Genomic DNA, 13,030 nt, shown 5'->3' on the forward strand with positions numbered 1-13,030 from the left:
GTGGCAACACGTACGACGGGAGTTATTTTCCCTTTCCGTGTTCTAGAGAGCCAGTACCACCACCAAACCCACACAGAACCGGCTGCGACCACACACCCCTCACACACACGGTTGAGTAATTACACCTGGTAAGTCGCAGAGGGATTAGGATATTGATACTGAAATAAAGGGAAAACTTACTGGCAGGTTTAAACACAGAAAGTGGTAACAGGTTTTATTTAATTAAAGCTTTAAATAAATCATCATTTAAAAAAAATCAGAATATAAAGTTCTAAGCAAAAGATGAAAGTTGACTGCAGAATTATTCGCATTAGGTATGAATTAACAATAATAATTATATTGTAAACTAGATACTAGGCTGTGTAAAAACCTAGCAGGAAATATCAGCATTAATCAAAACTTAAAAAAAAGAATCAGAATTGCATTGATCAACTGAAGCAAAATATATTACAGAGTGTTGAAAAAACAATAAATCACCAAATCTTTGAAGTCACAAAGAGATTAAAAATAATTCTTTATACATTTACATTTGTAACCTCTACATTTAAATGTTCAAATTAAACAAAGTGTCTTAAAGCATTTATATGCAGTTACAGCTGATAGAGAAGTCATACTACAGCATAGAATACTTTCCCTTTAATGAAGAAAATGCCAGTAATACTGGCTATACACACAACATTCAAAAGATAAATTTACACAAATTTCCCTCAAAGCTGGGAAGAAAGTTCTGTTACAGTAGTCTTGGAATTTTTTAATAGGGCAAGGAGGAAAATAAACAGACCAACAAACAGAGCCATTAGAAAACAAATATTTATTCCAGAAACATCTTTGTTTGGAAAACACTGGCTGGCATACAGAATTAAAAATAGCCACAAAGGCTCTCCAAACCTTGTATCACTGTAATTTTCATCAGATATCAAGGATGTGGTCATGGGCCAGAATTGTAAAGTGCTTCAACAGTTTAGCTGAATCTTTTAAAACAAAATACAAACCCCAGTACCCTAACATCTTGTTAAATAAAAATAGTAATATCTCTCTCAGATATTATTCCAGGTTTTGTGTTTTCCCCATGTTTTAAATACATTTGCTAAGTAAATTTTCTTCTAATGTGCCATGTTAAAAAAAAAAAGTCAAGTAATCAGGGATCTGTGCCTGGCAGTAACACCTATTTTTAAAGCTACTTTTAGTGATAACTTGTTGCTGTAATTAAATGTTACCACTTTTACATTAAAATAGCTTTGCTGCTAACTCACAGGCAAGCTGAGAAGGTGAATAGATACATTCGTGCAGTTCAATAGGACTGAGCAAAAAAGAAACACGGGTATTTATCTTCAAAAAGTCCTACCATCAACAAAACACAGTGGCTTAAAGTAGTTACCTAAGAGACGTTATCCTCGGGCCATTAAAACACATTTCTAAAATTACAGATTCCCAGCTGGATGCTTTAAAAAAGGAAAAAAAAAAAAAAGCATGCCCACACACGTCTATGCTAACCTTTATTAGCTGGCCACTTAATAATCTATTGTTCTGTAATTCACAGGTTTCAAACGCTCCTCCTTGGAAAGCATCCACAGAATTTTTAAAAGAAAAAAATTTACCCCTGTTTCTAGGCTGGTAACTACAGCACTGAAGTTAATGGGACCTTTGCTAGGGTGATCAGACCCCCCCCCCCCCAGCTCTTTTTAATAGCAGTTAAATGTCAAATATAAATACAACACCACAGTGAAATTTACTCCTTTGACAGAATCTGGGACAAGACACTACGCAGCTGCTGTTAACAATAAAGAGCGAAACTGACGTTTAATCAAAATCAGTGCTGGTGGTTAAGAAGTTGTGTTGGAGCCTGCCTTTTGTTTGTGAAAAAGTCACTATTCCAACGTGTTAACTACAGCCACAGTGAATCAGCAGCTCCTGGTACTCCCAGAGAGGTCCACGTCCATCCAGCGTGTTATAACTACGTGCTTATCGTCATCTCGGAGAGGACGATTTAAACAGCTAAACTAAAATATTCCCCCTGCCCCCATTGTCTTCAGATAAATACCTGAAACAATCCCTGGCCCTAGGGATGTCAGTGTAAAAATCGGACGCTGGTTTTAATGAACCTCACCCAAGATTTTCACTGGGAATGAGTATCTGTAATTCCCTGGGAACTGAGAATCTCCTGCAAGCCTAGAAATCATGTCATTTTTATTAATATTTCTAAGTTCTAAGCAACCATACTCAAGAATTTTGGCCTTTGGTTCTTAGGCATGATAAAACCAGGCTTTCCATAAACATTACAGAAAGACCAGAGGAAGATATATTTATATCTCAAATTGTCAGCAGCATATAGTTTGTGCAAATGTTGTTTTGCTGATGTTGCTGAGCTACTTTAAAAAGTGAATACCTTGTGGGGTATGTAATTTCATCACCAATGTCAAATGACTTCTAAAGATGAAACTTCTCTGATGCAAATTACAAAAAGATGCTTTGAATATATTCGATATACCAACTCCTAAGCTGAGGAATTAAGTTATCTTCATTTTTTTTCCAGATCCGAGACATGCACTCGGCTGAGGGGAAAGGTATTTTAAACTGCCACGTCTGTCAGCAGAGCATGACTTCACCCAACACTGAGATTTTCATAGTCAGAAAAACATAAATGTAATAGGCGGCGTGTAGACCCGAATGAGCATACATAATAAATCAACAACCAAACAGCATCGAAGTCTGTTTTGAAAAACCTTGTAAGGACATAGGGCTGTATTGACAACGCGTCTTTTCGGCAGGCGTTACCAGCCAGCCGTGTTTACCTAGCACACGTAACCAGTAAACAGAGCAGAAACTGCTTTGTGCTGTCCTTAAGATAGCAGTACAGGAGTGATTCTTTTTTTCCCCCCCCTCATGATTCTTCAGAAGCTGGGCTCGCTTTACATCCACATGAAACGCTGTCATCACTAGGTCCGAGCCCGGAGGATGAACTGCAGAAAAGGGGAGAGGGGGAAGGAGGGGAAAAAAAAAAAAAAAAAAGAAGAAAAAAAAAAAGGAGGAAATTGGTTTTCACAACACACTCAAAGCCTGAGTAACAGAGGAGAACTTTAATTATCTCCAGTCACAAAGAGAGACAGGAAATTTGGACTTTTAATTAGCCATTTGGAGTGCAGTTGGATATTTTTTTAGCAAGATAATTTAAACGCGAATAATTCAAGTCTGACTAAATGAAATTCACATAATCAGAATGCAGATAATTGAATTTCTACTGCATTCATTAATTCAGTGTGGAGGTGTGTGTGAAGACTTCTATGATGAGCTGTCACAGCTCAATAAAATCTCAGTCAATTAATTTTTTCATTATCTTAGTATTACATCAACAAAAAAAAGCGAAGCATGCGCGTGTGTATGTATATATAATCTCAGAAAGTAAGGAAACACAGAAATCACCTCTCCGAATCGGAGTCTGCATCTTTTTTCCCTTTTTGCCTCTCCTCCTCTTCTACAGGAAAACGTCTGTTCAACGAGGCAAACTTATGGATCGCATCGGCGACAGAGTACTTGGTCTGTCCAGATACACAAGCCTCCATATCTTCCGGGCTTAGCTGAGTCTGTAAGAAGAGGTGAAGCCTACTGTCTGAAAGCAATAAAGCATCTTGTAGGATCCTGGAAAAAGGGAGAGGAAAAAAAAACCAAAAAATAATGTTTTTATATAGGTGCACACAGAGACATATATTCCAAAGTGTTTTTTCTCAGAACAAATTCTCCATGATGTCCTGTTTCAAAGTTTTCAGATGAATCCTAAATCAGTAACAGAAGGTAACGAACATATTAAAACAATTAGGTGTGTGTTACTTTCTTATTACATTATTTGGAATTTTAGGTGAGTAAAAACACGAAGCTAATAGTTAGGCACAGCTGCTATTAGAATAACTTCAAGGACATTTCTTCCATTTAACCATCTGTTATTACCACATGGATCAATTAATGATTTTTAGGCAGTTGGAGGCATATACTCTTAGGAAAATTTGGTCTCCGTTTGAGAATGCAGGGTTGGTTTTGGTTTGTGTGGGGTTTGGGTTGTTTTTTTTTTTGTAATAGCTAAGCCTTTCCAAAAATGACAAGTCTCCAATTTCTCTGGTGGAGGAAATAAACGTGTACAGAGTGCTTCACACACACACGCAGCGTCAGGACTTTGCAATCCCTGTAAGCAACAGAGCCAAAACAAGCCAAAAATCATTTACACTTTTACAGATACGAGTGCATTTAAGCCTAGAATGAAAACACTACTAGTGAACACCGATTTCAATTTACTTATAAATAGTTTTCGGAGCATCTTAAATACTATTTCATTCCAGCTATTCTTTTCAAAAGTCTGTTTTAATCTTTCACTTACATGTATTTTTAATTAAGTCTTCAAATAAGTTTAGCACAGAGTATTTACTTATACCATGCGTGAACAAACAAATTACAATACATTCCAGTGACACAAAACGTTGTAGAGATACTTCTACAAGGACTGAGAACTGAGGATCATCATCACTACTTTGAAATAATTTTTTTTTAAAATTTAAAATATGCAACTTTGCAGCAATATTTCTCTAAAGAAGGAATTCTTTAATACACAAATCCTAGAATGACTAACAAGAGACTCTCTTTTTTCTGGTATGTACATGTAATTCTACCCATGTAATAAAGTCATCAGAGCCCATGACCATGCCAAACTGTGCTCCACAGAAAATTATTCAAACAGCTTAAAAATAAATCCAAACTACTAGGAGTCAAGAGTTACCTATTTCTACCCATTTAGGTTACAGTCGTTCCCCCCCCCAAAAAAGTCATTGCTATGCAACAGGAAACAAGAAATACCATTAATGTGAGAACTAGTAAGAGCAGAAAGAAACCTTGCATTCGATAGGTGCTCTGACTAAAAGGAGAAGTATAACCAATTGCTTCCTCCTCTCAAATAAGACTACTTGGACCATAACGTTTTCAAACACAAATAACATCCCGAGAGCCATTCTCTAAAGTGGCCAACATTACAACGACAGTTAATACACACACTGACAGATTTCTGGCTTCCTCAAAGCCATGGCAACCTGTAAAATCAAAGTAGGTAGTAAGAGGTATCTTAACTGAGAACGTGGGGTGTTGGTGCACACGCACATTTTATGTGCCTGGCTAAACACACGTAGTCCCAACCAAATAACTCAAACCCTGACACCTTCCAATGAGGAAACGTCTGCTGTGACCCTAATGATCTACCAGGTGCATTTGAAATTCAGGCTCAGAAGGACCAGATCTCGCTGAAGTTGAAAATAAGCACCCTTTCAGTCCTAGAGAAACCCTTTGGAATCCCACCTACATTCTCACCATTTCACTTAAAAATGAACAGGGAAAACAGACATCTGTAAAATCAATACATGGAGCATATTAACATGAAGAGAAACTTCTTCATAGGCTAAAAAAAAAACCCACGCCAGCAGCAAATGCTGTCTAAAAATCGTTCAAAACACAGAATTCACAGGTCTACACACCTTGAGAGTAACAGCTTCATGAATATAGTTTGAAAAGCCATCACCTAGTGTCCAGTAAAAGAGATTTCAGCCTTGACACTTGATAAACGTATATTCCAAAGAAAGACAAACATTGTAACAAAAAGTATTGTTCCACACAATAAATCCATGTATATGCAATTGGGGGAGTAAATATTCTTCCTCTTTAAAAAAAACCAAACAAACTCAAAATAAAACAAACAAAAAATCCCACCAAAGAAGTCCACAAAAAGACCCCCAAGCCCACCACAAGCCAGAAAGAAAAACAACAAGCTGGAGTTTTCTGTAGAGTAACTAGAGTTGCTGTTTTTCCCAGGCTTACGAGCACAATGAGGGGATGCACATTTCTGCAACTCCAACATTTGCGTGTCTAATAGCAAGTAACCCAGGAAAAAGCCAGGATGTTAAACTCTGTGGATGGCATTTAGTTTCGCAGATTTTCCTCTTGCTGCACCTTCAAAAGTTTCCTGCCAACCAGCAAAAACACAAGTAACTAACTGTTCATGAGATTACACTACACTTACAGCTCTGTTGCTGTTTGAAATGTATTTTATTTTCTTTATAAAATAATGGGTAATCTTTAAAATTGATTTTAGATGGTTTGAGGCATTACACCAGAGAAGTAATGAGCACTAATGTCAATGATATTGGACACAAATTCATTTTAGCTTTATTTCACGTCCAGTACAATTCTGCTAAGCCTTGAACTGCTCAAGCACCGTTATTAACTCAGCAGTAACCTAACACATGGAACAGCAAACAAAAGTGATAAGAGTACAGACTGATCAGGACCTCAAGGCTACTGTCCTCTTTTTTTTCCTGCAGCTATAATTCAATTTCCAATTTTACTTTACATTGGACTCATTATTTCACAGTAATTTTCTTTTCTGCTTCACAGTGCCATCTGGAGGTGGAAGTAGCGGAGAGAAACCAGGGCGATGACATCAAGAGATGTTCATAAAGCTAGTCACACACACACACATATACATATCTACATACACACAGGCACCTACATAGTCACAAGGGAGGAAAGGACCAAACACTAAGTGTATTTTGCAAACCATTTAAAACCATACTGAAAACACCTTTTACCCAGTCAGGGCCTTGAAGCATTTCTTCTTTTCATTAAAAAAAATATAACTTCCCCCACCACCACCCCTCCACATTTGAACCAACAGGTTAGATTGCTTTTTAATTGCATCCTTCAAGCAATCAAAATGAAAAACAAGTTCCGTGCTACCCATAAGCATTATGCTTTCCTGTTCAAAAATACTCTTCCTTCAAAGCCATAACCCTACATTTGTCACCAGATGTTACTGGCAGCATTACGCGCTGCTATAGGCTGCTCTCTGGGGCTTTCGCTGTCCTGGGGACCCGCTGTGTGAAGGGTTGTACATCTTAAAAAAAGAAATAGATTCGGCTTCACAGGCTTGAAAGAAAATCAAAATTCCAAAGCACCACCTCACAAATTAAAAAGGCAAGAGGAAAGGCGGAGTTGTCACAATATTAATACTCGGCTGTCTCAACAGAGGCTGAGCGCGTGCGCAGCTGCAACACAAGCAGTAGCGCTCCCCGTGCCTCTCCCAACAGCTTTATCACAGCCAGCGCCAACGCAAAGCTGCGGCCACAGCCATGTAAATCAGTTCTCGCCGCCATCGCGCTAATGGAAGAGCCACGGCCCACGGTGATAATTCCTATAAACTGACCAGGGCGCATTTAAGGGAACAACAGGCTTTCTGTGCGCGCCTGGAGTAAGGAGGGAAGGCTAAATCCTGCAAGTCTTGATCCCATCAGCAGTCATTACTTGTCAGAGATCTCACTCCTCTCAGCCAGATTGCTCACATGCATAATGACTACTTATGTGATTAAGGGGGCTGCAGGATAAGGCTCCACGTTTGAATCAGAGATAATAAAATCATTTTTTATTCGCGGCCAGGCGAATCTTTGTTTGTAAGCTGTCAGTAAATGCTCGTGATCTCTAGACCTTTAAAGAAGAAGGGCTGAAAAAAAAGAAGTCACTTTGTGACCAGAAGAAATAAGATCATTTTTGAGGAAATGCTGGATACTACATGAGGAGTGTTTCTCTTTCCCCATCCTACGGCAAGAACACTTACAAAAGACAAAACATGTGGTTTTTCTTATTTGGACAAGGTCCAAAATCTGGTTTTCTTCAACATGATTTTATTAGGTATATTATACACTGCTCTGCTGGAGGAGAACAACATATGGCTGAACAGCACAACTTAATCCTAACTAAAGATTTCCTGTATCTACTGTAACCTAATACAATGACAGATGCACACTTGCATGTGTGTGGAAGGTTAACACTCCGATTTTGTTTTCGACAAATTTACTCTTGCCCATTTACATCATATCACGAGAGCAAGGGTGGGGGGGGAAGCTCAACCCAGGAGTTGAGAGGCAGAGATGACAGCCTGGGCTGTGGTGCCCTCTATTGAGCATCCAGCCCCTCGCCCCAGCCCACCGCAAACAAAGCCCCAGTTTCCTCTTAAAAGAAAAAAGGCCAAAAAAAGCCGACTGTTTCCTCCTTCACTTTACACACAGGAGGAAATGTTACTTAGAGTGAGCAACTGTTGGGCATCTGATAATGTGTACATTTAAGAGAGGATTAAGTGACACATGGCTGCTGGGTGTTACCCGCTCATCAGATAGGAAATATTAGCAAGCCCCCCTTGGAAAGACACAGCCACTGCTCACCTGAGGTGATCCCACATGCCCCACGGCCACCGATGCTCCTGGCAAGCTGGCTTTGGAACCAGCCTCCCGCTTTCTGCATCCCAGTGGAGACACCCCTGGGAGAGCGTCCTCCAACCCTGCACCAGCTCCTGCTCATGGGGGAGCAGTGGGCACGGTAAACAGGTGTGAGAAAGGTGGCAAAACCCCAGGCATCTCCAGAGTACGGCCCTGCCTCAGGCAGACGAGTTTTGGCTAGCTTATTTGGCACCAAGCTAGCCCACACACAGCCAGCCGGGGCGGCGGATGCGAATCCAAGTACTGCTTTTCTCAAAACTCCTATTGTGTCTTCCACCTCATCATAATCTCCGTGTTGGCCAACTAGTTGAGGACTAACCCTTTTTCCTAAACCACACTTTTTTTTTTGATCTAATTGTATCAATAAAAAAAAGTGTCAGTCATTGAGCCCAACTACATTTAAAATGGCTTTGTTAATTAGTTTTCTGATAGGCGAGCACGGATGATTGTCTATTAAAGTAATCTAAGTCCCAAAGTTAAACCTGTGCAGCTGAAGAGGGAGGAAAGTAAAGAGGAACTTACAGAACCTAATATTATACAGTAGTATTTTAATTTTTACCTACAGTTTAAGAACAAGATTTTTCTGTGAATTTACAGACATCTTCCAAGACATGATGATACTTACCAGGAAAAACACATAATTTTCCTTATCCTTACGAGGTAATTTATAATTGAAAAGGGGCTAGCTGGCTTCCGTTAATGCAAATGGCCTCTTGAAATATTAAATTACACCCAGACAAGAAGTGAGCTTTACAGCTCTTCATCACTCAGAGATAATAACCTTTAAGACAAGCAGGTCTTACCCTGCATTTGTGCAGCAAAGCCAAATCAAAATGGGACACCCGTTTCCAGGCCTCACCAAACTCTGGTGCTTTGCTTTAGCTTCCAGCTGTTGGCCTAATCCTCACACTACTGTTCTCAGCAGAGGCTTCACAAAGGTTCCAAGTAAGCACCTTACATGCCCTGGAGCAATGCATGAAGGAGGACAAGAGAACTCCATAGATGTTGAGTTATGGGAAATCTAGAGGAGCAATTAAGGCAGAAGCTGCACACCAGAGTGCATCCTTAGTCCTCAAGCACATGCTTTCTGTCTGGGCAGATGCAGCAGCAACCTGCTGGCACAGCCACGGGCACTAGTTGAGGTTGTAAAGGATCAAAACTCATTTCAGGGATGGCTTTGGATCCTGATAACCTCACAAGGCACTGAGTGCAGAGAGGGCCCCTGCATCACCGACATACATCTGAAAAACACTACCTACAAACCCCTCCCTTGACAGGTATGCACGGGCTCAAATCCTATTTCTTCCCACTGTCCCAAAGAAACACCACTGGGGCTGTGGGCTTGTGCATGGTGGCTACCATCACTGCCAGAGTCAACAGAGCACTTGGCCTTGCATTTCTGGGTTACACCACCCCACGCAACTACTTTCTGTCTCCTTTCCCATCCCTTTCCTAACCTATCAGGGGAAGTCTGGTTCTCCCTGGCACTGCCACGCTACAGAGTACGCAGCATCTCGACCTCAAGCATTACTGAAGTCAGACCAGTGAGGCCCACAAATGCGATTCTGGAAAAATAAATCGTAACTTTTGGTTCATACACATAGGAAAAAAAAAAAGGATGTGTGGGGAGAAGCATCCTGGCAGGTTAGCTGAGCCAGTGACAAGATTCCTTCAGCATCGCTGAGGTGCCAGCCAGCAGAGGGCAATGGTACGGCACATAAGGTGCCAAGCCAATTCATCACAACACAATGCTGCTCCCAAATTTCCCTCCAACTATTCCCCAGGGCTCAGAGAAAGCTGGTATCTTTCTAAATAGTATTCAAGTTCAAACATTTAAACCATTACCTCATAACAGAGATGCCTCTTCTTCCCTGCTCCTGGACTGATAGCAGCAAGGTGAAACACTCCACGTGCCATCAGTGCCCATGTGAGCTACAGATATCCACAAAATTGGAGGGCAAGGATTATGTTTTAAGAGAATCTACCACTCTGCTCTGCCTTCTGAAGGCCAGTGTTGTTAATATTTGTGATGCTGAAATACTTTACCTTGTTACCAGATCGGCGCCTCTGCCATGGGGCAGCACAGCTAAGGACCCAGAGACCTGAACTGCCATAGCCTTCACATGACCCTTGACATCACTTCTAGAAGCACAGCCACACTGTTTCCCTGGCTTTCTTTCCTGAGGTGCAGAAAATACCCCACTGGGTTCTTTTTCTGCTCTCACTCTCTCACAAGCCTTCAATCAGTATTTATCACCTATCCTTTTGGCCACTGAGCCCATATATACCTCAACACAGAAATTTAATTCCTGCAGCTTCTACAGTGGGTACCTCTCCCTGCCATCAGCTGTTGAGCCTAAATAATATACCTCCAGGCCAAATCAGCAGGGGATATCACAGTAACTGGAAAAAACAGTGGGACCAATATTCCCCTACCGGACCAACTTAATTAAATCATTTACTTTTTTCTCTTGCTTATGCCATTCCAATTCACAGAACAACTGATACTGAAAGATAGTGAGTAGTCTCCACTCGTAGTGCTTCACAAGCAGAGAAAGCAGAAAAATTACACCAACAGGGTCTCTCTGCCACTGCAGAGGGTGACACAGTCACCGAGGGGATGCAGGACTGAGACCCACACGATGCTGCCTTGTAACAGGATGAAGTTTCACAAAGACACTGGTTTCCCATGAACATAAAGAGGGAGAGAAAGGCTGTTTCTGTGTGTGGGAGTACCTAGTTCACTCATTGAAAGCTAGAAATAGATGTCACGCAAAGGATCTCCCAACCTTAGCACACAACTGCAAAGTGACACCACATTTATAACCAAGGCAAGGAAGCACAAGGGAAAAGCCACAGCTGAAGTCACGTGTGTAAAATATGACTCTGCAAATATAAAAATAAACCCAAATGTGTAACATGTACAGATGACCACACGGTGGCTCTCAAGTACCAGAGATGAGCTATTTTAAACCAGAAAATTGATGACATCATAAAAACGCTGACACCTCTAGAACAGAATAGGTTGTACTTACTTTTCCAGGAATTCCTGCAGACCCTGCCTGCGATGATCCACGTGATGGGGGTTGTTCATGTTGAAAAAGGGAGTTTTAGATGGCAGTTCAGGTAACTGTCTTTATAAACAACAAGCAAACACACAGTTAAAACCAAAGCCAAAGCAGCAAGAGCAAAATGCAGTAAGCAAATGCCAACCCCAAGCATGTGAAAGTCATGGGTCACGTTCCAGAAACTTGTGAAACCAGAGATGAGAACACAAGAGGGTTTCTTACACACCTCAAAGGGCGAAAATAAATAATCAAGTATGATTTTTCTGGTGCAGTTGTTAAGCCTACGTGCACGTCTAGCTGGGACTCTCATGGTCCTTGAAGAACCCAAGTGTATCCTAGAAGTGCAGAGGAGATACACACACCTACACTAGACTGCTACTTCTGCTACCTGTGCACAGCAAAAGGAAACACGGGGGGCTCACCAAAGTCTATCAGAACAAACCACGTTCTTCTGGGTTTAAAGGAGAGAAAAAGCCTTGTACAGAATAGACCTGTGCTGGTAAGAAACCCAGGGCACTTCCTAGCTCTGACTTCTGTAATTCTCAGGATTAAAATGCAGCAATGCACCCCTTTGCTGACTGACAGGTTGTTATATAACAGCCATATATAAAGTTCTCACATAAGCACCGCGTTGCTCTGAAGCCTCTGCCGAAGCCAAACAAATTCACGGAAGCGCCGTCTGACACAGGATGTTTTCCTTGTGAAGCACATGCTGTTTGTCTGTTGGGAAACAATAAACATTTTACTTCGTAAATCAGCTTAAGCTATAGTGCAGACATGATATTAAAAAAAAAAAAAAAAACCTGAACAAACACACCAGAGATATTAATCCCTGAGACACCAATAGAAGGCTTCACGTGAGTTCATCTTAGATTAAGGACCATACCTATCTCAGACAGGACCAGTGACAGTTTCTACTGCTTCTCGGTGGGGGGAAAAAAAACCCAACACACAATTCTGGGATCCCAGGGATTTTCCCCCACTGTTTTTCTTTTTAAAAGTGAGAGATCCACATTACGGTACAACTTGAAGTAACAGGGTAAAAGAAAATCTCAGAAAAAATGTTTCAGCAGATAATGACAATCTTGGGGGCTTGGGGGGTGGGGGGAGATAGGGGAGGAATCATATTTAGCTATTCTAGTTATAATCGTGCAAACAGCTGGCTATATAGAGCTCTTCCAGAGTGCAATCCTACTTAAAGAAACTAATGTTGACTCGTCTCCAAGTAGCAGCATTTGGAAGCTTTCCCAATGCACACTATTACTGCATCAGAAAAATGATGAATCATCAAAAGAGAAACAATTCACGGAAATTAAACATTTTTGCCAAGTTTTTCTGTGGAGCATGCATTTAGGTGAACCCTTCCACCTACCAGAGAGGGCTCCATTATAAATGCACCATCATGAATCCAACCAACACTCGATCACCTGCCAGAAGCCACAGCTCCTAGACAGCCGCATGACGCAGGTTGTAGAAGGTACAAAGATGCCAACTTTCGGGAACAGACAAGGACCTGGGATACCTCACAGTTTAGGCTGCCAAATGCTCTGGGAGCTGGGCAGAAGGAGAACCCAGATGGTCTAAGAGCCTGGCAGACCCACTATTTTGAATCCATTGAGTAGCCTGGGTGGCAGGACTGACCTTGAGACTTTGTCTCTGGAAGCC

General features: G+C 41.1%; 1 protein-coding gene across 1 annotated transcript in view; it reads right to left on the reverse strand.

Moving 5' to 3' along the window:
* Positions 1-792: 792 nt before the first annotated feature.
* SNX10 (sorting nexin 10) overlaps positions 793-13,030 on the reverse strand; it is a gene marked incomplete at its 5' end in the record, with an annotated part of 52,384 nt that continues 40,146 nt past the window's right edge. The window contains 4 exons of the mRNA XM_084260670.1: positions 793-2,960; positions 3,421-3,636; positions 11,333-11,431; positions 11,985-12,085. Coding sequence (XP_084116796.1) covers positions 2,882-2,960; positions 3,421-3,636; positions 11,333-11,431; positions 11,985-12,085 — 495 coding nt within the window. The 3' untranslated portion in view covers positions 793-2,881. The remainder of the gene's footprint in view (positions 2,961-3,420; positions 3,637-11,332; positions 11,432-11,984; positions 12,086-13,030) is intronic.

The sequence above is a fragment of the Gallinula chloropus genome (assembly GCF_964237585.1).
Source record: "Gallinula chloropus genome assembly, chromosome: 2".
Taxonomy (NCBI): domain Eukaryota; kingdom Metazoa; phylum Chordata; class Aves; order Gruiformes; family Rallidae; genus Gallinula; species Gallinula chloropus.